The sequence below is a fragment of the Colletotrichum navitas genome (genome assembly GCF_030913465.1).
Source record: "Colletotrichum navitas strain CBS 125086 chromosome Unknown LY79scaffold_26, whole genome shotgun sequence".
In the NCBI taxonomy this organism is placed as follows: domain Eukaryota; kingdom Fungi; phylum Ascomycota; class Sordariomycetes; order Glomerellales; family Glomerellaceae; genus Colletotrichum; species Colletotrichum navitas.
Genome location: NW_026850572.1, coordinates 146,912 through 174,568, shown reverse-complemented (window position 1 = coordinate 174,568; position 27,657 = coordinate 146,912). Strand labels below are relative to the sequence as shown.

At 52.8% G+C, this 27,657-nt stretch overlaps 10 protein-coding genes across 10 annotated transcripts; 5 read left to right on the top strand and 5 right to left on the bottom strand.

Moving 5' to 3' along the window:
* Window positions 1-44: 44 nt before the first annotated feature.
* Window positions 45-4,151, bottom strand: LY79DRAFT_514698 (major facilitator superfamily domain-containing protein; the record flags this gene model as incomplete). Its single annotated transcript, XM_060554648.1, has 2 exons — window positions 45-1,808; window positions 1,845-4,151. The coding sequence occupies 2 exons, from the start codon at window positions 4,149-4,151 to the stop codon at window positions 45-47; spliced, it is 4,071 nt and encodes a 1,356-aa protein (XP_060414605.1).
* A 1,644-nt stretch (window positions 4,152-5,795) lies between these two features.
* On the top strand, window positions 5,796-6,897 carry LY79DRAFT_589904 (enoyl-CoA hydratase/isomerase; the record flags this gene model as incomplete). Its single annotated transcript, XM_060561079.1, has 3 exons — window positions 5,796-6,147; window positions 6,291-6,674; window positions 6,788-6,897. 3 exons carry the CDS (start codon window positions 5,796-5,798, stop codon window positions 6,895-6,897), a joined length of 846 nt encoding a protein of 281 aa, XP_060414604.1.
* Window positions 6,898-7,283: 386 nt separating this feature from the next.
* On the bottom strand, window positions 7,284-7,680 carry LY79DRAFT_669382 (RNA polymerase II transcription factor B subunit 5; the record flags this gene model as incomplete). The annotated part of the gene is made up of 3 exons (XM_060563631.1): window positions 7,284-7,331; window positions 7,406-7,554; window positions 7,662-7,680. The coding sequence occupies 3 exons, from the start codon at window positions 7,678-7,680 to the stop codon at window positions 7,284-7,286; spliced, it is 216 nt and encodes a 71-aa protein (XP_060414603.1).
* Window positions 7,681-9,572: 1,892 nt separating this feature from the next.
* LY79DRAFT_183365 (uncharacterized protein) lies at window positions 9,573-10,375 on the bottom strand. Its single transcript, XM_060551323.1, has one exon. It carries the CDS (start codon window positions 10,234-10,236, stop codon window positions 9,760-9,762), a length of 477 nt encoding a protein of 158 aa, XP_060414602.1. The 5' UTR covers window positions 10,237-10,375; the 3' UTR covers window positions 9,573-9,759.
* A 138-nt stretch (window positions 10,376-10,513) lies between these two features.
* LY79DRAFT_514627 (uncharacterized protein) lies at window positions 10,514-11,047 on the top strand (the record flags this gene model as incomplete). The annotated part of the gene is made up of 1 exon (XM_060554639.1): window positions 10,514-11,047. The coding sequence occupies one exon, from the start codon at window positions 10,514-10,516 to the stop codon at window positions 11,045-11,047; it is 534 nt and encodes a 177-aa protein (XP_060414601.1).
* Window positions 11,048-11,173: 126 nt separating this feature from the next.
* LY79DRAFT_183367 (uncharacterized protein) lies at window positions 11,174-11,869 on the top strand. The gene is made up of 2 exons (XM_060551324.1): window positions 11,174-11,550; window positions 11,670-11,869. Exons 1-2 carry the CDS (start codon window positions 11,299-11,301, stop codon window positions 11,760-11,762), a joined length of 345 nt encoding a protein of 114 aa, XP_060414600.1. The 5' UTR covers window positions 11,174-11,298; the 3' UTR covers window positions 11,763-11,869.
* Window positions 11,870-12,302: 433 nt separating this feature from the next.
* Window positions 12,303-14,251, bottom strand: LY79DRAFT_552362 (pyridoxal-dependent decarboxylase). The gene is made up of 3 exons (XM_060557713.1): window positions 13,335-14,251; window positions 13,151-13,272; window positions 12,303-13,060 (listed from the first exon to the last, which is right to left on the bottom strand). The coding sequence occupies exons 1-3, from the start codon at window positions 14,176-14,178 to the stop codon at window positions 12,548-12,550; spliced, it is 1,479 nt and encodes a 492-aa protein (XP_060414599.1). The 5' UTR covers window positions 14,179-14,251; the 3' UTR covers window positions 12,303-12,547.
* Window positions 14,252-14,815: 564 nt separating this feature from the next.
* LY79DRAFT_669379 (UBA/TS-N domain-containing protein) lies at window positions 14,816-17,114 on the bottom strand (the record flags this gene model as incomplete). Its single annotated transcript, XM_060563630.1, has 4 exons — window positions 14,816-16,645; window positions 16,715-16,825; window positions 16,920-16,936; window positions 17,000-17,114. The coding sequence occupies 4 exons, from the start codon at window positions 17,112-17,114 to the stop codon at window positions 14,816-14,818; spliced, it is 2,073 nt and encodes a 690-aa protein (XP_060414598.1).
* A 736-nt stretch (window positions 17,115-17,850) lies between these two features.
* Window positions 17,851-18,741, top strand: LY79DRAFT_552359 (uncharacterized protein; the record flags this gene model as incomplete). The annotated part of the gene is made up of 1 exon (XM_060557712.1): window positions 17,851-18,741. A coding segment is annotated over exon 1 (197 nt), but the record flags the coding sequence as incomplete, so codon positions are not given.
* Window positions 18,742-20,034: 1,293 nt separating this feature from the next.
* On the top strand, window positions 20,035-23,604 carry LY79DRAFT_183309 (oxysterol-binding protein). Its single transcript, XM_060551322.1, has 3 exons — window positions 20,035-20,212; window positions 20,302-20,378; window positions 20,461-23,604. Exons 1-3 carry the CDS (start codon window positions 20,177-20,179, stop codon window positions 23,291-23,293), a joined length of 2,946 nt encoding a protein of 981 aa, XP_060414596.1. The 5' UTR covers window positions 20,035-20,176; the 3' UTR covers window positions 23,294-23,604.
* The last annotated feature ends 4,053 nt before the right edge of the window (window positions 23,605-27,657 follow it).

The following is a 27,657-nucleotide window of genomic DNA, read 5'->3' as shown; positions in this document are numbered from 1 at the left end:
AGGATAGCAGCCATCCAGCCCCTGACGTCGTTCAAGTCTGACATTCATTCCTCCTTCACCGTCTGGCCCCGAAGACACTCTCGCTTATTATAGATATCAGGTGGAGCTCTTTGACGATGACCATTAAGTGAAAGTCTGTCATCCATGGAATTCATCTCAATAGATGAATGGCCACTCTCCTCGCTCGTGGCACTTCGATGATTCCGCCGCGAGCGAGAAGTGCGCTGGCTTGGTTGGCTGTTTCTTCCCACGAGATCTTTAGCATCACTGACAATGTCACTCACGATGTCGCTGATCTGGTCATCGAGGGCATCCAGCCCAGCATCTAACGCGGCTCGATTGAGATGCTGGTTAGCATCAATGAGTTTGTTCCTCTTTCTGATCTCGGTGAAACGCGACATGCTGCCCAGCTCGAGCACGTTGACTCGCCGTGTCTTGCTAGTGGGGTTCCCCACGATAAAAGGGCGCCATGGCTCTTCTTCGGCGATGACATCTTTATCGTCGACTGTACCGACCGGTAGTGAGTCGCGGCGTCTAATAGATTGTCTTCGAGCGGCAGTCCACTTGTCCATCTCTTCTGCTTTGCTCTCGGGAATAATTACAACCTCTTTGAAGCGAGCCAGAGCTAGCAACAGCATGACTGTCAAAAAGAACAAGATACCGGCAACCACTCCAGTAGCTGCCCTCTGACCCAGGTTCCTTTGCGCCATGCCGCCGAGTGCGGTGGCCCCAGCTGCAAAAATGAATCCTAGAGTATGGCAGACGGCGAACCCGGCGGTGACACGAGGGTAGGCTGAATAGTTCTTCTTTCTACGGGCGACGTCAGAGTTGCCTGGCAGACGCCCCATCATCCCAGGTTGAAGATCTGAAGTATCAAACGTTTCCATAATGAGTCCATTGCATTCCGAGATTGCCAGACATGAAAGAAAGCCAATCGCAGCAGCAACAATGGCAGGAGCACTAGGATGCATCGGTGGGCCTGTGGATACCAAGGTGTAGACGAGACCTGCCAGAGGAAGACCGATAGCGAACACGGAGCGGCGGAGGAGATGCGATGTCCATGTGATTTGCTTGTCGAACGTCAAGCGGCTGGTGTTGACTTGTGTGTGTCTTGCCCTGGAAAAATAGCTCGCCTTTTGGAAGGGTATTGCAATTACAGCCCCAAATGCCATCGCAGCGACCATGAGCCCGACGTATGGAGAACGCATTCGATAAAACCTCGAAGATAGTGAACCCAGCAAGACGATGACGAGAACAACTTGAGCGTATATCCAGCCGGAGTAAACCGCAATGATTGCGAATCCGGGCTGTCGTAGCATTTCGAAACAAAGAGCGACTCCATGATACAGCTCCTGTCCCCACCATCTTGGGCCGGTTTTGACACGGTGCATCATGATCTCACCCCGAGCAACGCGCCGAGTGATATCAGCACCGGTTCTGACTTCAACGACCGATCTTCTGAAGGCGGAGCGGCGTACTTCGGGACAAAGGGTGTTTAACAACAGGACCACAGCCACGAGGATGATGCTGATGTAGAACCCCCAGGCTGGTTGGAGCTGGTCAATCACCGCTGCGCCGATCAGGAATCCAAAGCCGAGAGAAGCAATGTAGCACCACGTCCAGATACCTAGCCAGACACCCATGCCACCGCCGTGTCTCCTTACATCGAAGTCATCGACAACTTCCTGGTGAGGATTGCTGCTCATTAGAGATGCACCGAAGAGGTCTGTGAGTATGGAATGGAAGTTCATGCTCGCGAAACCAAGGCAGACACCCATGAAACCACGGGTTGTCAGCAACACCATCCGCTATCCGGTGAGGTTGTAGAATCGCTGGGCACTGACAGCTAGGGCTTGTGGGAAGAGTAGCGGCATTGACAAGACCAGACCGGATGTGATGTATGGCTTGCGTCCATGCACGAGGGGAAGCGGCCAACAGAAAAATGTCGGGATAGCCATACCCAGAAAGCAGCCAACGTTTCCGTTGATGATTGAGTGACTCGTGTCGAGGATGTAGTACTGTAGTGACGGTACCAAGCCGGCGTAGATTCCGATGATTAGGCCGATGAGTGCTGTGCTGATGCATGCCACCGCCGCGATCGCTCTCTTCCGGACCGGAGACCAGTCTCGGGCAATCTGTTGGCGTCGTTTCGACTTGGGCAGACTGAAAGCTTGTACGCCGCGCAGGCTGACATGGGACTTTCCTCGCAGACTGATGCCACGGCTGTTATGAATTGGACGACCTGCCATATCTCTTTCTGGAAGAGCATCTTCGCCGGTATTCCGAGATATAAAGGGAACTCGCTTGGTGCTCGCTCTAGGACGAGCTGGTCCATTACTCTCGTTCTGAGTCTGAAATTGATTCGAATAGTCGATGAGGGAGGATTCGCTAGACCCATCCATACTGGATACATCTGAGTCTCGAGGAAGTGGTCTACCTTTTGGATTCGATATGGTACGCTTCTTTTTCATCAGACTTTTGCTCTTTTTCCTGCTTGAGATTCTCTCTGGTATAGGACCAGCTTGACGGGAACGAGACTTTCGTCTGCGTTGAATTTTCCTGGTGACCTGATGGGCTTTGGTATTCCGCCCAAGAATATTCTCAAGCTCTGTTGTCTGTGGAGTCAGAGAAATGTTTCTGTACAGTTCGTCCACACCATGCACAGTGGGCCGAGCAGTATTTGGGAAAGTGGCAGCACGTCTTTGAGGTTGTTGGTTTGGCGCCTTGCTTTCATTCAAATCGATGTCCGAGAATTGCGGAGTTTCGTCAAATGGAATCGCCGGCGATACCACCCCATTCGAGGTATAGCAAGGGGATTGCTCGAGATTTGGAGCCCTTGCTTCTTCATGATCCGCAACCCGTGATGCTAACGACAACGCCTCATTCAGCAAACGCTCTAGCTCTCCAAAAGTGCTTTGGAAAATACCAGGCTCCACATCTGAAGGCGGTAGGGTTGTTTGCCGACTTATCTTGGGAGGGGATGGGTCATCCCATAGAGAGTCCCTCAGTGCAGCGTACGATGGGCGCGTCGTTTTGGATGGCCTTTTTGTCAACTGAGTAGTATGTGCATTTGAATTCTTCACTAGATCCCGGAGCCACTGTGCGGTGCGTTTATAGTCGATAGTGCTTTCTCTGGAGCGCGGTGTAGTGGGTGATTGTGCCTCGTCGACCTTGGCAGGCTCATCATTCGCCGATTTGTCTGAACCAATGGCAAAGTACTTCTCTCGATCCTTCTCGGTGTTGGTTTTAGACTCGTCACTGAAAGCTCGTACCTTGGATACCGACTGGTGTCCTGCGTGGCGGTTCAATTGGGGTGGTTCTTGAGTAAACGGTCGTACTTTAGAGACTGGGATGTTCGCAGGTCCTTCATCCGTGTTGTTTAAAACTGGCGCTTCAACAGTGCTATTGTCGGAGAGCAGATGTTCCTTGGCCGGATCGAAAGGCCGCACCTTGGAGGTTGCAAGAGGATATTGGGGTTCTTGATCCACGATGGGGTAATGAAAGGTGGGTAGATTGAATGCTGGCCGCACCTTTATGGCATGACTGTGACCGCCGTGCCTTGGAAGGGTGATGTTGACAGTAGAAAGACATAGGTCATCGCCCGTCATTGCTCGCCGAACTGTGGCCTGGATGACTTCTGCCTCCGAGGAAACAGGAGATGGTGAGGAAGAGCATACGAGTTCATCGGGTTGCTGAGCGACTGGTTGTCCAGGAACACCAGTGTCGCAAAAGTCAGCACCTTTGAGAAGACCGCGGTGGTGGACTTTGATATGCGACTGGTCTGGGTGTATAAGGGGATCAACGCAGACAGGCTCCCGCTGAAACGACGGGTCGGTGTTAGGTGTGGAATCCATAAGTTGTGTGCTACCAAACTGGGGAGAGCTGCCCTGCATTTGAGAGTGCGGGTGCTTCCTCGATGGAATCGCAATCTTCAAATTGTTTTCGTAGCCAACTATTTCTTTCTGTTCGCCCTTGAGAAGATTGTTGCTAGCTTGACGGCTGAGAATAGGAGGCACAGGCAGGTCTCTCTCAATCATCATTGGGCGCCCTGAAGAGGTTTTGAGAAGCGCATGACGAAAGACACCGCTTCTGGTCGAGGAAATGCTGGAGGCAACACCCTTCCCCGGTTTGTTTAACGATAGGTCAGCCATTGAAGGTCTGAGACTGGGTGATGGGGTATCTTCGAATTCGTCAGTGGCTTTGAACTGCTCTTGAACAATATTGTCAACAGCTTTGGTTGGGTAAAAGAAGTTTGGAATCATCGCTGGTGTCTCCGCGGTGGGCTGTGAACTCTGGGCGAGATTTGTCTGAGAGGGGCAGCAAACCCCAAGACGAACGGTAGTCGGCAGCGAGTCGGAAGAGCGTGATGTCCGTCTACGGGGATGTCCTTTGCCAAGTTTGTCTGCCGAGCTGTATCGTCGTGAGATTGTGTGCTTGTAGGCTGAAGTACTTGGATCTGTAGGGCGCTGAACTTCGGTCGGGGGTGTCAAGGACCGAGTCGTTCTAGCCTGAGACATGGGGTTCAATATAGAGACTGCATTGAATGATGAAAGAGAGCGGTGATGATAAAGATATCGGCGTGAGGGTATAGGAGGGTTCCCGTAGGGTGTTTGAGGAACTGTCCGGGGCAGGCAGACCACGGTCGTGTTGAAGGGGCGAAGTTATTTACTACGTTGCTAGGTGAAAATGTATAGAAGGAACCTCGGCGACATGTGTGCCTTCCCCACGTAGCATTTGACTTGGTAGAGATCTTTCTATAGAGAAACACGATGCGGCAGAAGGTAAGTGGCGCCTTCCGGTTGAATTTTGGACTCAGATTCAGCTTGGTTCTGCGAAATAAACAGCGACCAGCTGCGTTCATGTATGAAGGGACATAGCAAGGTAAATCTGCTTCCCTGAAACCTCCTTTCTATTGGAAGCACAAGCTCGCTCGGCAGTTTTCCCCGTCCACTGCCACATCCAAATGTAAGACTCTGAAGAACTTTCATTCTCGCACCGGTTTGAATAACTCTTGACCATCAGACCTGGCCGAGGTTACTCGGGGACTCTCTTGCAAGGGAGTAAAGCGAGAAGGTGATCACCAGACATATATTGGGGTCATGGGGGGATTCTGGCTTGGACACGGAACTCTCCGGGTACCATCCGGCCGATGGTATCAAATATGCATGGGCATGAGGCCGGTTTGGTGATCTCTGTACAGGCAAATGAGATACGTGAGGGGTAGGACAAGAGGTGGTGAACTGGATACATGCCACTGCGCGCTTGAATGAATGATATCGTGCTCGTTACGAAACTTTGAAACAAGTCGTATGGTGCCGTCGAATGACCCATTCGGCCAACGCCCTCCTCCGCTAGAGGCTTCATGGAGGCCTAGCGATTGCTGGAAGAGTTGGTGTCCGAACAGGAACCGCAGACTATGATATGTAGGTAGTTGGTTCCAAAAATACAAAAGCTGAGAGGGAGTGGGGAAGTCTTCAGCAGCAAGAGGCGCAGGAATGATAAATGATCACCGCCCACCCCACTCCCGGGACCTACTACCCCAGGTCAAGCGCGGGGGCAGCCACCCCCTCACGGGCAGCCGAGACGGGGAAAACGTGCGCGACGTGCCTCGGCAACTCGGTCGGTGCCGTCAGCGACCGCCAGCGAAACCGCCAGCAGGGCAACGGCAAAACTCACCGTCGCAACATCGCACTCGCAAAAGCCGTCGTCTGTGATTCGAGCCGCCATCATCCCAAGACATCGAAAGACTCCTCCCCTCGACGGCACGGCAATCACAAGCATCCCAACCACTTACCATGGCAACCTTCAAGGATTACGCCTACACCCACTTCCTCGTCACCTCGCCGGCCCCCTTCGTCGTCCACGTCCAGATCAACCGCCCGCAGAAGCTCAACGCCTTCTCGGAGCCCGTCTGGCGGGAGTTCGGCGCCGTCTTCGACCGCCTGAGTCACGACCCGGACGTCCGCGCCATCGTCCTCTCCGCCGTCGGCGACCGTGCCTTCTCCGCCGGCCTCGACGTCCAGGACGCCAGCAACAGCCCGCTCGGGTCGGGGCTCGGCAGCGACCCCTCGCGGTACGCTACAGCCCTACGCCGGCACATTGTCGAGTTCCAGGAAGCGATTGCCGCGGCGGAGAAGTGTGAGAAGCGTACGTCGTGCTCCCCAAGTCTCCTCAAGCCTCACCCCGTAACCCCCCGTAACCCCCCGCCTCGCCTGAATCTTACAATAACGAGGACACATTATGATGATGATGATGATGATGGAATATGCGAGCTTACACGGGAAACCCAGCTGTGATCTGCGTCCTCCACGGCATCTCCATCGGTATCGCCATTGACATCTCGTGCTGCGCCGATGTGCGCATCTGCGCGCGCAACACGCGATTCGCCGTCAAGGAGATCGACATCGGCATCGCCGCCGACCTGGGCACGCTCAGCCGGTTGCCCAAGCTCGTGGGGAGCACTTCGTGGGTCAAGGACGTCTGCCTGTCGGCGCGCGACTTCTCCGCCGACGAGGCGCTGTCCGTCGGCTTCGTCAGCCGGGTCTTTGAGTCCAAGGAGGCGGCCGTCGAGGCTGGGCTGAAGCTCGCGGGCTTCATTGCAGGGAAGAGCCCCGTGGCGGTGCAGGGGACCAAGGAGCTGTTGAACCATGCGAGGGATCACTCGGTCGAGGAGAGTAAGTTCTAATTTGCCCCGAGTTTGTTTCCGAGTCTAGGACATTTTCTTGTCTTTTTTCATCGGTGATACTAATCTGCCTGGTTTCTGAAACTGTGCTAATGTTCTACCAAGACTTGCGCTACACCACTGTTTGGAACTCGGCCATGTTGCAGTCCAGTGATTTCCAGACTGCCCTGATGTCTGGTTTGTCCAAAACGAAGCCCACATTTGAGAAGCTCTGACGTACACGTCTATGAAGTCTTCATTACGGCAGGTCATCTATACCAGCCTTATTTGGACATGGTGGGTGGGCGTGAGCTATGCGCTCCCAGGGCCTATGACCTCTAAGCCATCCTTGTGCTCTTACTAGGTCATTATAGAGGAGATATGATCCCCTTGAATGCACAATAGAGTGCGATCGCGCCATGATGCCAAGATAACATCGTGTAGAGTTGCATGGTCATGGTGTGGTTGGCACGGCCGCGTCACATGGCAACGAATAGTAAAGACAAAGGAAGGGTCGCAGCAGATTAGAGTAAGCGGGAGCGTCCGAAGGTTATGCGTAAAAGTTAATAAAAAACGAAAAAGTGTATAAAAAAAGGATATCACGGATCGGCGTTTTTGTCGGTTAATCAGAGTCTGAACTCTCGTCGGGCTGCTGCGTCTCCTTCAACCGCTGCAAGTAAAGTTCGGTTAGCGTGCATGTCCCCAGTGCCCAAGTGATTCGCAAAAGGTAAGAAGGAAACCAACCTCGTCGAGCTGTCTCTTGAGGGCGGCGACCATGTTCTCCTTGACGACGACGTGCTGGTCGTCGAGGTCCTCGATGATGTAGTCGTGGTTATTGGAGTCGATGTTGACGATTATGGACTTGATGGAGGGGTCGCACTCGATGAGTACTCCTAGGAAGGCGGGGCGTAAACGTCAGCAGGCTGGGGATATCTGGGCAAGGTTGGCAGGCGGACATGCACTCGAGCATGCAGAGGCGGTGGGTGGTGGGGAAGCGTACCTCTGATAGCGCGCGGCATGATGAATGTTGACGAGCGAGCGCAGTGAAACTGTCCGCAGGTGATTTGTGTAACGAGCTGTAGACCAATTTGGTAGCTGATAATCTGGACACTGGTGGCGGTCGCGTGCGAAAGCGAGTGCTGTGAGGTGCGTGCTGGGGATCGAGAGTGTCGTGACGATTACCTAGGTAGGTAGAGTGGTTGCAGAGTGGATTCCCAAGCTGGAGCTTGTCAGGGTGCAGCAGGGGAGGGAGGTGGTTGAGGAGCCTGAGGCAGAGAGGAGGAATGCAAGGCAGAGCAAGACATATGGTTGGCCGGCCTCACGGACTGTTGCAGCCCCACCGGCTTTCCAATTGATCCTGATGCGTCAAGGCCAATTTCCAGCACCCGGTCGGATCGTCAGGGAGGACCTCTCCAGTCCCAGTCTTCTTATGTAGCTTGTCTCGGGATATGGCCAATTTCCAGAACCAATGGCTCTGATCAGCCCGCCAGTGGCAGGCAAGTCAAGTCAAGTCAGTCTGGCTGGTGGTGTTGAATTTGGCTGGGCATGGAGCTCGGCGTGCGTTACGAGCGGTTGACAACAAACGGCGAACGCAAGGTCGTCTTTCTTTGCGTCGCGACGAGAGTAAAACAGATGCCTGCTCATGTCCCATTCGACCCGGTAGCAAAGGCGTCGGTTGCATTCTTGGGGAAAATGCCGAGGCAGAAGCTACAATGAGGGGTTTATGCAGAACACGCGGGCAGGAGGAGAACGGCATAACGGCTGCTGGGCTGAGGCATCGTCTACGTGTCTGCGTGTGATATATTTCTTTTCAGGTCTGGCGGTGGCCGTCGCTTTCATGCCATGTGTGAGGTACGTACGGATAGGATAGGTAGGTAGCCTTGGAACGATGTGAGACGTTGAGTTGGGGAAGCCAAGTCCAGCGGCCTCCGGTGGGTGGGGTACTTTACAGAGCCGCCGTGCATGACAGTGGGAGCAGGTCGTCTTTGCCCCGTCCAGGATGACTGAGGTCTTGGTATTTTGTGTAGTGTCCGAAGTACAAGCTTTTTGATTCCTCTTTTTTGTCTCCCTCTTCTCTTCAGAAGCAAGTGGTTCTTAGTCACCGTTTTAAGCAGTTCATCCCTGACTAATATATTCAGGTACCAAGGAAACGTCGACGCTGCTAAACACGACACAGGCTCACTTTAGCTATGACGTTGGGTCCCCCACTCGGCCAAAAATAAATGAAAAATCGAAAAACATCAAGGCCGTGAATGGCGCCCGTGGATTGGCAGCGCCCGCCCAGGGATGTTCTCTTGTTTCGACTGGGCCCGTTTAAGTTGACGGGGCCATCGTCGACATTGTCGCAAACCCCCGTCTCGCAGCGTTGCCCAGAGGGGGGCGGGGCGAACCACATTGCTTGCAGTCGCCCGGTGGAAACAGGGTCTAAATCACACTGTTGGCTACGTTTGTGCGTGCGCAGCAGATTCCCTGACAAATGAACAAGAGCTTCTTCTCTTGGTGCAGCCTAGTATCCGTAGTAGGTACCGACCCTTTGCTTTTCGTCTGATGTCCATCCCTCGGCTCGCTCTTAATCAGCCCTGCCCTGCCTACAGCAATAATACTTCGCAATCGCTCGCGCTCACGGAGGGCCGTCCGCATTCGCACGTACTTCCCGAGGTCGTCGGTCAGTTCCTCTTCCGCCCTTGGCTCCCTGTCGTACCGCCCGTCAATCTATCCATGTGAGCTTCATCCAAGGTTTGATTCCCTGACCACGACCGGTCAATAATAATATTAGTTTCTTCTCGTGGACTAGCGGACACGATCATTCAAATATCCATAACCTCTCTGCCTAGTCAACCTTGTCTCGCCCTGCTGGCATTCCCGTTTTGTCCAACCCAACCAACCCCGACCTTTTTCAGGTTCACCACGGATACAGATAATACCTCCCTGCCAGCCCCGGTCCCTCACTTCGAGTAGGTAATTTACATGGTTCCATCTCTCGGCTTCTTCCTTCCAACCCCTGCTTGCTGGAATTCCACTTTCGAAACTTCCTCCACTATTGATTGATCAAGCCGTGTTTGGCATTCGCAACCAAATATCCAATTATCTCCCCGCCGCTATTTCTGCTCCCCAAACCCTCCTGGCTGCTCTTTCTCTCCCTCTTTTCGTCTCTCTTTCTTTCTTTTATCTCTCATTCTCTGTCTCGCTCCTCTCCCCTCCCCTCCCTTGGACGTCAAACACCAACCAGGTCGGCTTTGCGATCTGCGTTCCCCCGACCTTCGATTAGGATCAAGGGGGGAAAAAACAACTAGACCTGGTTTACCCACAGCGAGTGGCAATACGAATCTCCCGCCATCGCCCGCAAGCTCCCTCCTTGCTCGCAGAGCCAAAACTCTTGCCGAACCCGAATGTTTCCCCACCACCTCGTCACTCATCCGTCCATTCCGTCTCCTCTGGCCCCCGTTTAAGCCGCTCCACCGCGGCATCACAGCTATCGAAGCTTGCTTGCTGGATCCAGCCGACACTAGCGAATTCCGAGCATCTGAGCACACGCGATGATGACGTGAAAGACCATCAACGGCTTGCCCTTGCATCACCACCGCTGCCTCTACCCGTCACCTATTTCGCCCTCTGCGCCTTTGTAACACCGTCCATCCAAATCCTGGACCTCTTCCCTCCCTTTCATCCCAAGAATAGACTCCAATCCTCAGGTCTATCTATCTGAGAAACCCAACAAAGCCACCATTAGGCCACGCGTACTTGAACCCGCCATCGCGGTGCTACGAATAAGACACCTTTAGTTGCCAGTCGTTTTCTCCTACCAGGCCAGCTTCTCTCGTTCAACCTACCTCCCACCGCCTGTCGCTCATCATGTCTTCCTTCGACGGCTCTCTCGGCCACTCAAATAGCTCGCTCTCATTCTCCGATACGCCCTACACCTGGATACTTACACCACTCGTCGTCTTCCTCGCCATTGGCATACTTGGCACACTCATTCAGATCCAACGTCGCCGACGTCTCCGCAAGCTTGGCATTCAGCGCCCTTGGCCCCGCTCCGACCTGGAAGCGAATCGTCCGAGAGCGAGAGGTCAACGGACATCACGAAACGGCCGTTGGGCCTGGACCACACGCACCGATGAAGGTCTCGACGAGTTTGGCGAAGCTCCTCCCGCTTACGAACGCAAAGCAAAGCCGGGACAGTCTCTGCCCCGTGACGGCAGCTTCGAGATGGCCCATGTCGAGCACACCGCGACCGGTGCCATCCCTCCACCCCCACCCATCGGCGGCACAGCAGCCGGCGACCGGGGCTCCATGCCGCCCGATTATGACACTGCCACAGGCTCGACATCGTCGACATCCCCACCCGTCGTTACAAACCCCCCTCCAGCTATGACGAGAAATTAAACCAAAAACACATCACATCATTGGCAACCCTGAATTCTCAATTTTTCTATTTTCTTTGTTCACCGGCGTTACGACGAGTCACCGAAAGGGATGGCGTTCAAGGGGGTAAAGCACAGCAATGATACCATATTTCAGCTGGCAATGGGCTTTTTTTTTTTCTTCCCTTTCCTCTTTTACACAGCATAAAGCGGGAAGGCTACGTATAGCACTGCATTAGCATATGAGAAAATCGAGACAGAGCCCTCGAGCGGATGGGTGGGGGATGGGATGAGTATTGGGACGGGCTGGCCTGTTGGGGAGGTCAAGAAAGACGGAATCCACGAAGGGACATCAGTAAGACGCATGACCGACAAAACTCACAGATATCAATGCTGAATGTCTGCATGTCCACGTCGATTATAGCCGCTGTAGCATCCATATTTGATACTCAATCCAAAAGAAAAGGAATTTCAAAAGGGGATTTATCAAGAGTTTGCCAAGTCCTGCCCGCATATTTGGTCCTTGTAAGTTTCTGGGCCAGGAGTCTCATACTTCCTCGACGACCCGCTTGGGTTGCTGTTGAGTGTGGGAGAGCTTGTCATCCAAGTCTTGCTGTCCTGAATGGAGCTTGCTGACCCAACAGGTCGAGATGGTGCTTGGAAACATCATGAGAGCAGTCTTGCAAATACTACTTGTGTGTGACACTAAGCTGGTTGCCTGCGTGCTTGTCTTATAATGGCGGTTTGGAGCCGGCAGTGTTTACAGTCACTCACATATCAGAAGCCTTTTCATTGTCAATCGCACCGTATCCCACGCGGCAGCAATCTGGAGCCTCTCGGCCCCGTCCTAGTAGTGGAATTGCAGCAGAGGTCATTCGTTTTACCAAGAGCTTGGACCGGGCGAGCACATGTCAGATCAGACAAACTTGTTCCATCGGTACTGAGCCCCACGGTAGCAACCCCAGACATGTAAGTAAGATCAAAGATGAGATATAACTTGAAAACCTGCATAAGTCTCTCCATTTACAAGAAAATGTGGAGTGGCCCATCACAGATCTCACCCTAGGGGGTAATACCTATTGGTGGACGTCGATGACAGCAACACCGCCCAGAAGTTCAAAGGATTCGTCCCCAAGGCTGGGAGCTACATCTCTTGTGCGCATGCCGGGGACATTCGATCGGCTCGATATTGGCAAAAAGTGAGAGTACTCAGGCCAGAACCGAACAATCGGCCCCAGCGACACCACTACAGCCCATGGTTTGCTGAGGTACCATCACGCCTAGTGGGTCGTTCTCATGTTGGTGATATCTCCTTAAACTCATTGAACTATCAAGTACCTCTGGCGGTCATCTCTTTTTTGTGCTGTATCTGGCGGCAAGATGAGGTAGGTACCTAGATGCGGCACGTGAGTGCGGGCGGAGCAGGGCAGGACGAGATGAAAATGTGGTTGAGATGGCAGGGGCGAGGGGACACGTCAAATAGGCGGACGCTTTAGTATAGGTAGCCCAAGTGCTCAAGACATTAAACCTTGGCAACATCCCTCAAGATCCGCGTCGCGACAGAAAAGTCTCTCTCGACATCGACTTTCCAACTCCCTACCGCAACCCTCACAGCCTTCCTTCCCTTCCAGCTCGTCCCGCTGACGTACATCTCCCTCGTCGCGTTGATCCGCTCAACCAGCTCCTCGTTTGCCTTCGCATCCCGCGCACGAAAGAGGACGACCATGTGCGTCTCCTCCAGGCCCCAGTCCCCCTCGGGGAGCAGCTCGTACGCCTCCGACTCGCGGATCCACTGCGCCAGCCGGCGCGCAAGGAGGACCATCCTCCCCAGGATCGCCGCGAGGCCGGCGCGCCCTTCAGAGCGCATCACCGCGTAGGCGGGGAGGGCCCGGAAGCGGCGCGAGTTTTCGAGGCCGATGTTGAGGGGGGATGGGATTAGCGAGGGGCCCGAGGAGAGGTACGCCGCGTTGGGGTTCGTGAAGACGGACGTCAGGGTCGAGAGGGAGCGCGTGAAGAACATGCCGCAGTCGTAGGGCTATGACATCGCGTTGTCAGCGTTTCCCACGCAAATAGGAATTCATCTCATCGGCACAGGAGGTTGCCTGTCCTGAACACCTAGACGTACCACGTTCAGGAGCTTGTGTCCGTCGACAGTGATACTGTCCGCAAGCTCCAATCCCGACGCCATGTCTCTGATCCTCTCAAACTCGGGTATCGGCTCCAGGGCCCTCGCAAAGATGCCAAAGGCTGGCCTCACTCGTCAATCACTAGAACACTCCCGGAGGAACATGGCGTGCAGCGGGACTTACCCCCGTCAATATGGATCCACGCCCCGTACCTATCCGCCAACTCCCTCAACCTCCTCATCTCGTCGAAGCCGCCCGTTGCAAACCGACCGGTGTTCACTTCGCCGGCACTCACGGCAATGATGCTCGCCACGCCCTGCCTGCCCAGGTGCTTCTCCACGGCGCCCAGGTCCAGCCTCCACGGCTCATCGGTTTTCGCAGGTAGCTCCTTAACGCTGGCTCTGCCCAGCCCGACCACGCTCGCCGCCTTGGACAGCGAACTGTGACCCATACTCGTCAGCACCTGGATCTCCTTCACGCCCGCCGCCAAGCATGCGCCCAGGAGGCCCTCCTCGCCAACCTTGCCCCCTCGTTTCTCAATGACCGCCTCCCTCCCGCAAGCGAGACCGAGAATGTTGCTTGCCGTGGCCCCCGTCGTGAAGGTTCTCCCCTTCCAAACCTCACCCTCTCCGCTATTGCCGTCCTCGATGCCCAGCACGTCGGCAAGCATCCGCAACGCGACACTTTCCAGCTCCGTCGCCACCGTCTGCGAGGGCAGATGCACCTGCACGTTCTGGTCCAGCGCCGAGACGACGTTGTCCGCCGCCTCGGCCACGGGCAGCGACCCGCCGGTGACAAAGCCGTAGTACCGCCCGCTCCGCGCCTGACCGTTGAGGCCCGGGACGATCTCGTCGACGATGTGAGAGAGCGTGGCCTCGGCCCCCAGTGGGAAGAGGTACCCCTCCTCGCCGGGCCGCGGGAGGGAGGCCGAAGCGTTGGCGAGAGCCGTTGCGGGCGGCAGCGTGGGAGCGTCGTCCCCCTCGGGGAGGGCGGCGCGGAGACGGGCGTGGAAGTCGGGGGTCGCCATTACTTGCCGGAGGGTCGGTTGAATTTGGATGGAGGGGGGGGGGGGGCGAGTTTCGCTGTCCAAGGTATTGCGGCGCGGTGAGCGATGCTTCAGAAAGCCGAACACGGAGGGGGAGGCGCGCTGCCTACCTGCGACGGGAGGAAACTTCTTTGGCGTTCTCTTTCGCGGAGCCCCGGGGTTTGAAGGTACCCTCCCGGGGTTTGAGTTTCGGTTGACGGCCATCATCATCGGCGGTTCGAAACATTCCCCGCGGAGGTGGGGGGGGATCGCAGGATCCGATCCCGGTCTAGTGCGCGGCCGACTTGCCCGATAAAAGGGGGGGGGGGCGGATGTCCTTCGCGGGCAATCCTACTAGTCATAAAATAAACGTCAAAATTATTAATCAAAGTAGGTTCACAATTATCAGAGAGAAACAAACAAGACGGGGAAAAATATTTCTATATTCGGATGGCACATAAAGTGTAACCCAAAGAGGGGGTTAATTTCTCTATAGAAAGAAACCTCGCTATCTTTGTGGGCGCTCTCCAACATCAAGGCACGCGAGTCCTAGCAGCGTTCCCTGAAATGACATTATCTTACAGTCGAAGTAAGAGCAGGTATGTACAGCAAAAATTATGGCCCAGCACTGCCGCCGGGCTTACATGTGCCTCGCGCTCAGACTGGCAAACGCGTCCGGGCTGTGACGACCGTTTGTCCATTGCATGTCTGTAAATGCCATGCTCTCCCGGCTGACGCCCAGCTTGCGTGGTCCAACCTCCGTTCCGATTCCTTGGACCGGGGCCACGACGGGTGATGTGGTTCCGTTTGCCAAAAAGGGATTCTTGCTCCCTGCCGTCTGCGTCGACGCATTTGTGTCGTGGCTCAGATACTGGGGCGCTGTGGTGTCCGCCTGCGCCGCTTCCTGTGTTTGGGTCTGGCCGGCGAAAGGTTTAGGAGCCAATTGCGGGTAGTTGTACAAGGCCAAGATTGAAGCCTTGTCCGGCCGCTGGGGCTGCTGAAGCTGCTGGTACATTGGCTGAGGAGCCGGGGTTTGGTATTGTTGCTGGCCCGTTTCTTGCTGCTGGAAAGGCTGTCCCTGTTGCTGGAACTGTTGGTGGCCCTGGGATTGGAACTGCTGTTGACCCTGCTGATGGAACGGGTTCTGCTCCGGTTGCTGGAAGGGATGCTGGTCGTGCTGAAACAACTGCTGCTGCTGCATTTGCTGCTGGGCTTGCGGCTGCGGGCCCATCTGCGCGAAAAACGGATTGCTGTTCTGCGGTGACATCGTCTGCGGCGAGTTGGTGTAGAAGTTTGTTTGCGATTGCTCGGGTATTTGGCCCAGCACGGGGGACTGTATCCGCGTTGGAGATCGCGTGAAGGGATTGTTGGCAAACGGGCCTGATGCCGAAGCAGTGTTGATCCCAAGGCTCTGTTGCTGCTGAGGCTGCATCTGATTCGTAAGGAACGGGTTGTAGCCTGTCATCTGCGGCTGCATTGGTTGAGGATGCGTCATATTACTATTAAAGCTCATGGAATGGTTGTAATTCTGCTGCTGCTGCTGCGGCACCGGGGGCGTCATCGACTGCTGATACATCTGCTGAGGCTGCGCGAATGGTTGCGAAGCTGGGAGACCGCCAGTGTGGTGGGGGAACAGGGGCTGAGCGGGTGCCAGGGACATGTTGGCGAAGGCCTGGTCGATGTCTTGCTGCTGCTGCGTTGGCGCTCCGAAGGGGTTGTTCGCGTACGGGTTCTTGTTCTGTAGCGTGCCTGTCGACTGAGAAGATTGTGGCTGCGGCGGCAACATATCATAGGGGTTGTTGCTAGAGGCGGTCGATGGGGACTGAGCATGGTCACTGAATGTTTGCTGTGCGGTAGATAGACCGCTCGACGTCGACAGGTTTGCATGCGAGCGCGTCGCGCGCAACGAGCTGTCACGACGTCCAGTCAATGACGGCGACCTCCTGTCGCTCTCCCCCAAGCGTACCAAGGTCTCGATGGCTCGCTCCAAGTTACCGCTGACTCCCTTTAGCACCATTGCGTTTCGCTGGTCGTCAGAAAACCCCATGTCCCGCAAGCTCGCCAGTTTCTTTTCCGTGTCTTCCTGCTCGTAGGAAACACTGGCGCCGAATACCTTGGAGGGTTTGTTTGGCAGATCGTTGGGGGGAGGGCTTCCGGGAACGTTCATGGGGCTTGGCGTGCTGCGCAACGACGAATCCTTTCTCAAGCGAGACGACAGGGGGAAAATCGACGAAGCGGATCTGAAGCCAAACTTGCCTCCCGATTTCGGCGGTAGCGGTGGCGGGACACCCTCGTCAGAGAGAGCCGAGTGGTGCTTCCTCACAGGAGCAGGGTTATTGTTGACGTATTTGGTACGAATAAAGCGTTCCATGGCGGAGTCGGCTTCGTCGGCATCGATGGGAACGGGTGGCTTTTTGCTGTCTGGGTTGTAGATCTGGTTGGATCTGACATTGCCGACCTTTTTCATGTTCTACAGCGCCAGGTTGGTTAGAGGCGAGGCTGTCTCGAAGTTCACAGGAACGCATTGATTGGAACGAACCTCGACTTGCTCGTTAGACCAGCTGTCCATGCTCAAGGATTTCACCTTGGAGACGTGGGTGCCCAATTTCCGATGGATAGCAGCACATCTCATGCAAAGAAACACACCCAGCTGCATTCCCCTGTCAGTATTGCTCGTGTGGTCCGGCGTCCTACTCGACTCGACATGGCCTCGATAGGGCGGAATGGGGGACAAAGACGCTTACACTCCATGAGGCCCATGCTGCGAGCTACTGTCAGTCCTGGGTCAAGGTCTGGGCGGGACAGGACGGCTGGGAGGGCTTACCTGGGTTCCGTGCCTGACAGTCGGCGCAGAAGTTATTTCCCGGGACGGACTGGACCAGATCGTGGAGGACCTTTTCATTACGCGCCTGCTGGCGCTTGCTCAAGACACCCGCCATAATGGAGTAGGATGTGATGTGCAGCGGTCGACGTTGGCGACAAGCAGTTGGTGGGCGCGGTTCGGCGTGGTTCGGCAGGAGGCAGTTTGGGTTGGACAAGGCGCGGTGCGGCTCTTGTCGGATCGGGAGGCAGATCGAGGGGTCCCTCGGGGCCAACCAGGGGCAGCGGGGGAGAACTAGGCGGGATCGGAAAAGGTCGTGGTTAAGGAACAAGATGCAGGCAGCATGGGAAAATCAACTATGCACTGGAGAAGAGGAAGGCCGATGTCGAAGGTGGAAAGGGAAGCACGGCGACAACCATGGCCTCAATAATGCGTCGGGGAGGTTGTGGTAGCGAGCGGTGTCGGAGTCTGAGACGGCACGGCGGCGAGCCAGTCTACATGCGAGAGGAGGCGCAAAGAATGTCTCGTTGTCCAAGTTTTGTTGCAATAGTTCGGATGGTTTTGGCGTGGGATGTATGGATAGCAACAAAAGAATGCGTCAGTAATGAAAGACGGCGCTCCACCCGTGGTGCCCAAAGTGTTTTGGCGGAGGGTTTGTGGTTGTGGTCATTGGAGGGGGGAGGCAGGATACCTAGGTACCTAGCGCGCGACTCAGGAAAAAAAGGGGATGATCGACTTCCCATAAGCAGGACAGGTACCTGGAAGATAGGTAGATGGCTAGGTACCTACCTACCTACCTAGGTATTATTATCCTGGCTCCCCGGAGTACCTATGCAGCAGTGCAAGCAGCAAGAGGGGAAGTTGTTAGTGGAGTCGGGCCTCTAGCCAAAAGGGGATAGTGATGATGGTCGTGGAGCACAGGCGATGGGTCTGGCCATGACGAGAAAACGACATTGCATGGAAAAGCAAGCCAGAATCCAAGCCAGAATCAAAGCCCCAAGGGATCCCGGGTCAGCACTGGACTGGATTGGACCGGGAGTGGCAGGGGATGGGCAACACGCGTGGAAGTGGGCGTGGAAGTGGATTACTGTACGGAGGAAACATTCACGCTACCTACCTAGGTAGATACCTAGGTACCTGGTTTACGAAGTATACGTACGGATATGAGGAGCGACTGTTCCATCGTCATTTCCCTCCCGTCCCATCCACTAATGCCTAACATGAAGAGGCAGGTAGGTACGTGTAGGTACGGAGTATTGTACTACCAATAGTCAGTCTGAAGAGTGAAGACCTCGAGAGGACAGGGCCCGACGTAATTCCGTTTGCCGCGTTGGACCGGGTGCTGCCGAGATGATTCTTGATCATAGGGTAGGTAGGTAGGGGTAGGTGGGCAACCAACCTCTCTTACATAATACCAGGTACGTATAGCTACTTCGTACTTGGTCTGGAATCTGGCATCGCTCAGTACCGGCCATCGTGCACTCGAGGTACTCGGCGAGCATTGCCCGTCATGGACGTTGCGAGCATTGATTGATTGCCTCTTTGCTGCTGCCCCTACTGTCCGCAAGCTGTCTGTCACTTGTCAGTTCGAGTTGTAGCTCCCGGTCCCGAGGCTGTGGTACAGCCAGATCGAAGCAATCGTTTCAACTCCTGCACCCCCGTCTCGCTCGTGCAATCGGTTCACAACGCAACGGGCAGGCAAGTCAGGCAAGGTAGCTCAGTTCGTCGGGCTATATGACATAAGCTGCTTGCTGTTCTGTCTGACCCCATCCCATCATCCTGACTGACACCTGGCAGTCTACTATACTTCAACTTTGCTCTCTTGCCGAACCCTTTCTTATGCCCTTTTCGTCCCTCTGATCAGCCATTCGGCATCCGGAGTCGCCGGATGGGCCACGTCAATTCCGGCGGGTATCTCATGGGCGAATCGCTCGCAGCTCCTTCTGCTAAGGAGAAACAGGTCGTGAGAGACGCATCCGCGACTGCCGACTTTTCTTTTTGGTTTATTTTTACTGTTACCGTTGTTCTCGTGGCACGCGGCGCGGTTCGGCATCTTTCCTGCAATGATTTCAACGCTTTATGCCTGCGCAACATGACGTGGAAACCCGTATACCGCGTACATAATATAGATGTATCATTCTCCTGGTCTGGTCTGATCTGGTCTGCTCCATTCATACGTGCTTCTCTACACTCTCCGGAATATCCGGAATCCGGTATACTGTTGGTGTTGGTGTTGCGTCCCACCCTTGGGCGGACTCTCAAATCACAAGCCTAGGGACACCGGCATTCCGTGCGAGCGTGTGATGCGACTCTTCTCGGGTCTCGGCTGACGGGGGGGGGGGCCACGCAGGTCATCGTATAGCAGGCACATCTTACGACATCGATAAAGACAGGTCGAATGTGGATAAGCTTAATTCACCCTATTCGTCAGGCACGAATGCTCAGAAGTTTACTGAGGATGAGGTAGATGCGTCTTTCCGTTCCGTCTGTCTGATACTGTGGCTATCGACAGGATGGAAACAGCCCAGCCTCACTGATAACCTCGACTACTACCTAGGTATGCTCGACTACTACCTAGGTATGCTCGACTACTACCTAGGCTGCTAGGTATGCTGGTCGACCCGTGCTCACGCCCGCGCCCGCACCCGCACCCGTCCGTGGCTTACCGCATCTCGCACAGCCCGCCTGGCGACGTTTTGTCGCAGTCCGCGTCGGCGTCTCCACTTTAACCCCCCCCTAGGGCCAGCCAGTCGCTCCGCACCCTATACGCGTTCCCCCAATGACGTTGCGCCCCCCCCAAACAACTGTTCCGTCCATCCAGACAGACGTGTGTGGCTGTGTGTGTCCAAGAAAGACGTCCCACACTCCCTCTCCGTACCTACCTCGAACGAGTAAACTGCTACTGCAGCTCCCGACATATGTTTCTCCTCTACTCCGTAATCTCCCCTCGTACGCAAACACTCCGCCTCTCTCCCTCTCTCTTTCTCCCTCCCCTTCCCTCCCTTTCCCTATCTTTCCATTGAACCGTTTCCAAAGCTCGCCGCACTCCACATCATGGTCCTTTAATAGTGTTGGAACCTTCTCCGGAACCAAAACTCGTCCTGGACGATCAGCTCCGAACCTCTGCCCCCCCCCCCCCTTTCTCACCGACAGCTCGAGCTCCGAACCCAACCCGCAAAAATGGCGGGCATTGAGCAATTGGAGATCCACAGCAAGGTACACGAGTCGTCGCTTGCCCGGCATTCCTTTCTATCGCCCTGTCCGCGCTGAAGACATCTCCCTTGCTAACAACGTGCTCGCAAAAGTCCTACATCGTACGATGGGTCAGAGTGGATGAGGGCCATACCATTTCCTGGAGTGTTCAACCACACAAGAAGTCCATGTGCGTATCACTCTTTTCTCCTTTCCCCCTCCCTCGCCTCCTCCGATTAAGCCACTTGCTGACCACTCGCTCCCCGAGCCAGTAACTTTGGTGTTGTGAAGCACCCCGGGACAGGCCCCGCCGGCCTCATCACGAACCACAACGACGATGCTGCGACGCCAGGTTCTTTTACCTCTGGCGTTGCCGAACCCAAGAAATCTTTTGCCAGGCGGGACTCGAGCACGGCCCAAGAGCAGCTCGGCAACAAGGGCTTTATCCCTATAACATGGCATGGGAAATGCGATGCCGACAAGGTGTCGATGGGCACTTGGGATGTGCCGCCGGGCCAGGGCGGCATGTACGGCTTGGTCTTCGACAACACCTTTTCCAAGCAGATCTCCAAGACAGCCACCTTTGTTCTACTTACCTACCCGACCGGTGCACCGCCCCAGACCACCGCTCAAACCTTCCCGAACCTCCAAGCCGGATCGAATGCGACCGCCAGCAAAACTAGCTTGCCCCAGATGGCCGCCCTCACCTCTGCCTCCCAAGACAGCTTTCACAGCCACGTGGCGCCAGCAGGCCGCCCGACCTCAGCCTCGGGTCGCAGTGACGGAAACGCCAACTACCACACCGGAATTCTGCACAAGAGAAGGAGAAAGAAGGGCCAGGGTTACGCGCGCAGGTTCTTCTCGCTAGACTATTCGTCCTGCACACTTTCCTACTACTACAACCGCAATTCGTCCGCCCTCCGCGGTGCGATACCTCTCAGCCTCGCCGCCATCGCCGCCGATGAGCGCCGCCGGGAAATCAACATCGACTCGGGCGCTGAGATCTGGCATCTGCGGGCGTCCAATGCCAAGGATTTCAACGATTGGGCCAAGGCCTTGGAGAAGGCGAGCCGCGCCGCGAGAGGCGTGGAAGAGCAGAAGCCCAACAACAGCAGAGCAGCCCCCTTGAGGGTCAGCACCACACATTTGAAGCCAGCGCAGTCGAACCCGGACGAGGATCGCGAATGGCAGCAGGTCGAAACTCTCGTCAGCCGAATGGTTGGCACCAGGGACGCACTCCGTCGCTTGGTAAAGGACATGTCCACCCCCCAGAGACCCGTCAGCATGGCCGCGTCCAACTTCCTATCGCCGGGCGGCACGGGGGGCGAAGATCATGACGGCTATTTTACACCCCCCACCACTACGGAGCAGTCGCAGCGACGACCTTTCTGGAAGCGCAAGTCGAGCAATGCCACTCCTACAGCATCCACGGCTCAAGCCGCTGCCGCGGCCGCGGCCGCCCTCGCCGTTGCGTCTTCGACTTCCGTGACGACAACCACGAGCGCCAATGGCCCACACCACTCGAAGCAGAAGTCATCCCACGAAGAGAAGAGCACCCAGGAGCACTGCGCAGCCGTCCTTAATGACCTCGACTCGGTTGTGTCCGAGTTCACGACCCTGATTGCCAACAGCAAACGCCGTCGTACACCCGCTCCCCTGTCGGCTGCACCCTCACGGCGGAGCATGGAAACGGTGTCAACAGAAGAGTTCTTCGATGCCGAAGCCGGTGAAACAAACTCGCAGATCGTTAGGATTGCTCAGAGCGAGGATGAGAGCCCAGACTCGGAAGCTGATGAACACCTGAGTGACTCATCTTCAATCTCGTCGGCTCAAGAGGACGACGCTTTCGTCTCAGACGGTACAAATTGTTATCCTGCGAAGCCGAAGAGCTTGGCTCCGCTGCCAGTGGATATCTCGGTCGACAGACGAACCAAGATCCCCCCGGCCTTGGTACAGCCTCCGAGTCTGATTGCATTCGTGCGGAAGAACGTGGGCAAGGATCTTAGCACTATCAGCATGCCCGTGTCCGCGAACGAACCCATCTCGCTCCTGCAGCGCGTTGCCGAACAACTGGAATACGCTCAGCTCCTCGATGAAGCTGTCCGGCAGAAAGAAGCCAAGGACCGCCTTCTTTACGTCACAGCATTCGCAGTGTCGCAGTTCAGCACCGGTCGCGCAAAAGAGCGCGCTATTCGCAAGCCTTTCAACCCTCTTCTAGGCGAGACTTACGAGATGCTGCGGACAGAACAGGAGGTTCCCGGAGGATTCCGCCTACTTGTGGAAAAGGTCTCTCACCGCCCCGTCAGACTCGCCATGCAGGCCGACTCGGCGAACTGGTCTTTTAGTCAGTCCCCGGCGCCATCGCAGAAGTTCTGGGGCAAGAGCGCCGAAATCACAACGGAAGGCCGCGTTCGTATTGCTCTTCGACTTCCGGACGGGACGGATGAGCTGTACTCGTGGACGCACGCGACGATGTTTCTGCGCAACGTGGTGATGGGCGAGAAGTATGTCGAGCCAGTCGGCGTAATGCAGATCTGCAACGACTCGACCGGCGCCAAGGCTTCTGTCGAGTTCCGAAGCAAGGGGATGTTTGGCGGCCGAGGTGAGGATGTCCAGGTGGAGACGTACGGACCAGACGGAGTACACACGGGCAGCAGCCTATCCGGTACATGGACCGGCGGTCTTCGCATTGTTCAAGCCGGAAAGGGAGCTGGTCAAGAGATCTGGCACGTCGGAAAGCTTGTCGAGAACGCTGCCAACACGTACGGAATGACCATGTTTGCAGCTGGTCTCAACGAGATCACCGAGATCGAGAAGGGCAGGCTGCCACCGACCGACAGTCGACTTAGACCGGACCAGCGACTGGCAGAGCAGGGCGATCTTGACCAGGCCGAGGAATGGAAGGTCAAGCTGGAAGAGGCGCAGCGAGCCCGGCGTCGTGTGCTCGAAGAAAGGGGCGAGGAGCACAAGCCTAAATGGTTTGTCAAGGCCGGCGAGGGCCCGGAGGGCGAGGAAGTGTGGAAGATGAGAACGGGCAAGGACTCGTACTGGGAGGAGAGATGCAAGGGCACATGGAGCGGGTTGGAGGATATTTTTGCCGAATAGCAAGATGGTGTCTAATAGAAGGCTAATCTGTCAGACTTCTTTGGCGGGACACTTCTCATTTCTTCTGGATCACAACGGTCATGCTTCAAAGCCGCCGACAACAGGATGTTGGCAAGCCAAGACAGGACAGGAAAAGACAGAACCGATTACTGCGGCATGTTCAATCTCATGTGTTAGCAACCGACTTGGCTGTTTCCTTCTCTATCTAATCCGTCCTGCGGTCGAGTGCGATCTCCAGGCGCACTCGTCACTCGTAACGGCTGTCGTAGTTGGTCGGTTCCCCGTGCCTTGTACCGCGGAGAGGCCGCGGGAAAGCATTTGAAGGGATCACCCCGTCAGAGATGCCGAGCATAGTCCTGCTGCTTCCCCGTTGCAGAAACTGTGCGGGCGCCTCACGAGGGCGAAAGCGGAAAGGGGGCCCGCGATATCGTAGTCATCCCTCGGGAATGCCGCAGGGGCTGTATGGGGCTCGGGAGCAAGGAAGGGACTGGGTACACCGCTGGGCTGGTTGATAGTTATAGCGAAACGACAAGGCCACCGTCAAACCACACATGGGCATGACTAGTTCTGACTGACTTGGAAGACTTTAAGATATTGCGGCCAACGTCGTTTTGCTTACCTATGGCGCTACATTTGCCGTGGCGTCTGGTGTCCATCCCTACAACGCCGCATATCTCTGCGAGCCCTTACGCCAGCTTTCGGAGAATGTCTGGGTTACCACCCTCATCAATGCTCTTCCAATACCACACAGTTACTCAGCTTCCTCGAAATAGAAATTGCAGCCGCAAACCGTTTCCTACCCTGTGTTTCGTGGATCGTACATGACAAGTTCTTCATAGAGGAGAGGATGAGGCGGCTGAACGTCTCACGCGCCCCGGCTGTGCTCATACAAGCCAAGGAGGCGACTTGGAATAAAGGCACCCCACAATGTGGCTATTCCCACAAGGGGTAAAGGGGCTGATTAGTCACATTGTACGAACTTTGTCAGACAGGCGAGGCAGACAGAATAGAAGCCGTATACTCTTGGGTGGCCTCGTTGTTAGAACGGGCGTAGACCCGGATCAAGCGCTCCGAGTGAATGCGAAATACCAAAAGACGAAGGGGGGGTCTCTAGCAGAAAGCATGTGACGGGGAACGTGCAGTCGTGGTGGCTGCCCGCTCATGAGGTTGAAACTTGCATACCCTAGCCGTGTCCCGTACAACAGAAGTCAACGAAGCAGATGAAAGATAAGGCATGGTGACGTAGTAGCTCCGACGTGGAAATGTACGGACCTGGCACTTTGGTGCTAGGAAATTAGGAAATCACCATACCTCGACGGAGGTCTAGCCACTACTCGACACCCCAACAGCGCTGCTTCGAGACATTGCACGAGTGGGTGGTATCGATGACCGAACCGTGCCATTTTTGTAGTGTACCTTGAACTGCCGATGTCTGGCAACTCGCAAGCCCCAAGTCGCCCCATGCAGTAAGACTTGCTCCCGCCCCCCCCTTACCCAGAAAGAAAGTCTGGTCTTGCAGACCGTATCGACAGTTTGGATGCTCTCTACCGTGAACACTCGTCAAATTCACAAAGCGCACTGACCACTGGCTGCTGGATAGGGGCTAGCGGGCTGGCAGAAACAGGGATCTAGATGTAGCAAATGCAGGGAGTCATTTAGTGTATGTCAGCAGCAAGTTAGGCGGCAAGGGTTAGGGTTACATGGGTGGGTGGGTGGGTTGGCCGATTGACCGCCTTACACAATAGGCTTAGTGAGTGGTCAGTGCGGTTTGTGAATTTGACAAGTGTCTACGGTAGTCGTCTCCTCTCTGCGGCCCGAATTTGTGTTTTTGAACCGGCTTTCAACATCGGCCAAGGGCACGCCTCCAGGCTGGGGAGGCACCTGGTTTGTCCTTCGGCCAACTGCCCCAAACAAGAGGGAAGGGGATGCGAAGCCAATTCCCAGAGATGGTGCATCCGACCAGTCAAAAGGATGAAGATATGTTAAGTGATCTTTTGCCTGACCCTTCTCGCCACGCACGAACGCTGTGAAGGACCTTTTGTTATGCAGGATATTGCCGACCAACACCGCTTTCTAGAACGACATCGCTTATTAATCTAACCCTTGCTCCTAAATATAGATACTTGCGGTAGAATCCACTAAGTAAGGTAATATTTAAGGAACATGGATTATAATACTATAGATAAAAGAAATAAGCTACTTTTAACTATATAAATTACCCTTTAAACGTACTACTTAATAATAGTTATAAGCCTAGCTTTAACTTAATCTATAAGTAATAATAACCTTTACTATTATAAAGTAGTATACACTTAGAAATACTTTTCTTAAAAACTAATACTTTTTCTTAATTTAATCTTATGCTTATAATACCTTTAGAAGTAATAGTAAGTCTACTAACTAATATTTACTTTTATAGCCTTTTAACTATATATAAAGATTAGTTCTTATAGTATATAAAGCTTTACTTTTATACTACTTAATATAAAGTCTAGTAATTTATTAATCTAGATAGTAAGAAAAAGCTCCCTAAGTACCTAGGAGCACCTACGCTAGCTAAATATATTATAAAGTAAAACACTAAGCGCTAAAGGTAATATAAAGCTAACCTTATAAGCTAGAATAACCTCTTAGTTAGTTAGTAAGTAAAGTAGTAAAGCTAAAAGCTTATTTAGCTAGTAGTACTAACTATTAATAATAAAGTAATAAAGTAAAAATAGATTATTACTATAAGTAATTTATCTTTTACTAAGCTAAAGATATATAAATAGTAAAAAGTAAATAACCTATTATTAAGCTAGGTTAATACTATAGTTATAAAGGAGATTATAGAAGGTATATAGCTATAATTATAAATAATAATATTAACTTTACTCTTTATATAACTATTTTAGAGATTAAATAATAATATACTTCTTTTTATAATATAGTAAGTAATATAGCCTATAATAATTATAATAAGACTCTTATATACACCTTGTTAATAAATAATTATTTACTTAACTTAAAGAATAGTATATAGCCTTAATAAAGGCTAAAGTATATAGTATCCTTAAGATCTAAGGCACTTTCTAATTAAGACCTTCTTATATACTATTAAGTAGTAAATTACTTCCTCCTAAGTAAATAGTAACTAAATAACCTTATAAAGACTAAATAATACAAAGGATAGTAAATAACCTTAAGAGAATATAGTAAGTTACTAAGTAATTTACTATAAATAATACCTATAAAATCCTATAAAGTAATAAGGGTATATATAACCTTTATAAAGAAAAGTAAACTATAAAATAAAAGGTAGTACTTTAAATACTTCTATAAGAAGTCTAACTACCTATAAAACCTATTAACTATAAGTATATTAAGTATATACTCTTTAGTAAGTTAAGGATTATTTAGGCTAACCTAAGTAAGTAAGTAGTAAAGGCTATTATTATAGAGCTTTTAAAGCTAAAGTAGTTAAACCTTAAGAGTAAAGTATAAAAAAGTAAAAAAAAAAGATTTAACCTCTTTTTATCTATAAGGCACCTTTATTATAGTTACTATAAACCTTTACTTATTTAGTAAGACTTAGCTATACTTCTTTTAACTTTTAGTGTATTCTTAACCTTACTTATTAGCCTATATACTCTTAGTAAAAGTACTATTTTTAATAACTATAAAGGTCTTTATATTATAAATAATAAGTTACTCCTTAAGCCTAGCTTTTATAAAATAAATATAGATAATTATTATATTAAATTAAGTATAATATTTTACCCTATAGAGAAATATAGTATATATATTATAAAGAACCTCTTTAATAGCGTAAAAGGGCTAGGTATAGAGGATCTTAGGCTAAAAAACGTAGCCTTTATTCCTAGATTTTATATTAATATTACCTTAGAAGGTCTAATTAAGAAGGCAAAAGTATAGTATTAAGGATATAACTATACTTTTTACTTTAGAACGCCTAAAAAGAATATAACTATAAAGAAGCTAGTATATAAAGGTAACCTTGTCTTCTTTAAATATAAACCTTTCTCTTTTTACCTTAGGCTATTATATAGCCTTATTCTTTATAGCTTTACTTTACTAGTAAATATATAAGTGTTTATAACCTTATTTTACTTATTAATAAATACACTAGTAGACTATAGTAATAATGCCTACCTTTAGTACCTTTAGAGTAGGCATCTAGGGCCTAAAGCGCTTATAATACTCTAGGTTAACGCTTAAGAGGTAAAAATTAAAGGACTATTTTATATTAAATATAAGTATTACACTATTACTTATATAAGCAAAGTAATTTTAAAGTAAGCCTCTAAAGACTACTTAATTTATTTATATTATTATATCTCTTAGGATCTCTTTAACTTTTTAAC

Excerpts from the sequence above, each read along its gene's own strand:
- LY79DRAFT_183365 (XM_060551323.1), bottom strand. The coding sequence starts at position 10,236 with ATGCAAGGGCAAGCCGTTGATGGTCTTTCACGTCATCATCGCGTGTGC.
- LY79DRAFT_183309 (XM_060551322.1), top strand. The coding sequence starts at position 20,177 with ATGGCGGGCATTGAGCAATTGGAGATCCACAGCAAG. Across the intron at positions 20,213-20,301 it reads AATTGGAGATCCACAGCAAG|TCCTACATCGTACGATGGGT; the intron begins GTACACGAGTCG and ends TGCTCGCAAAAG. Across the intron at positions 20,379-20,460 it reads CAACCACACAAGAAGTCCAT|TAACTTTGGTGTTGTGAAGC; the intron begins GTGCGTATCACT and ends TCCCCGAGCCAG.
- LY79DRAFT_183367 (XM_060551324.1), top strand. The coding sequence starts at position 11,299 with ATGGGTGGGGGATGGGATGAGTATTGGGACGGGCTGGCCTGTTGGGGA. Across the intron at positions 11,551-11,669 it reads TGCCCGCATATTTGGTCCTT|GTCGAGATGGTGCTTGGAAA; the intron begins GTAAGTTTCTGG and ends CTGACCCAACAG.
- LY79DRAFT_552362 (XM_060557713.1), bottom strand. The coding sequence starts at position 14,178 with ATGGCGACCCCCGACTTCCACGCCCGTCTCCGCGCCGCCCTCCCCGAG. Across the intron at positions 13,273-13,334 it reads GTGGATCCATATTGACGGGG|CCTTTGGCATCTTTGCGAGG; the intron begins GTAAGTCCCGCT and ends GAGTGAGGCCAG. Across the intron at positions 13,061-13,150 it reads GACACAAGCTCCTGAACGTG|CCCTACGACTGCGGCATGTT; the intron begins GTACGTCTAGGT and ends GCGATGTCATAG.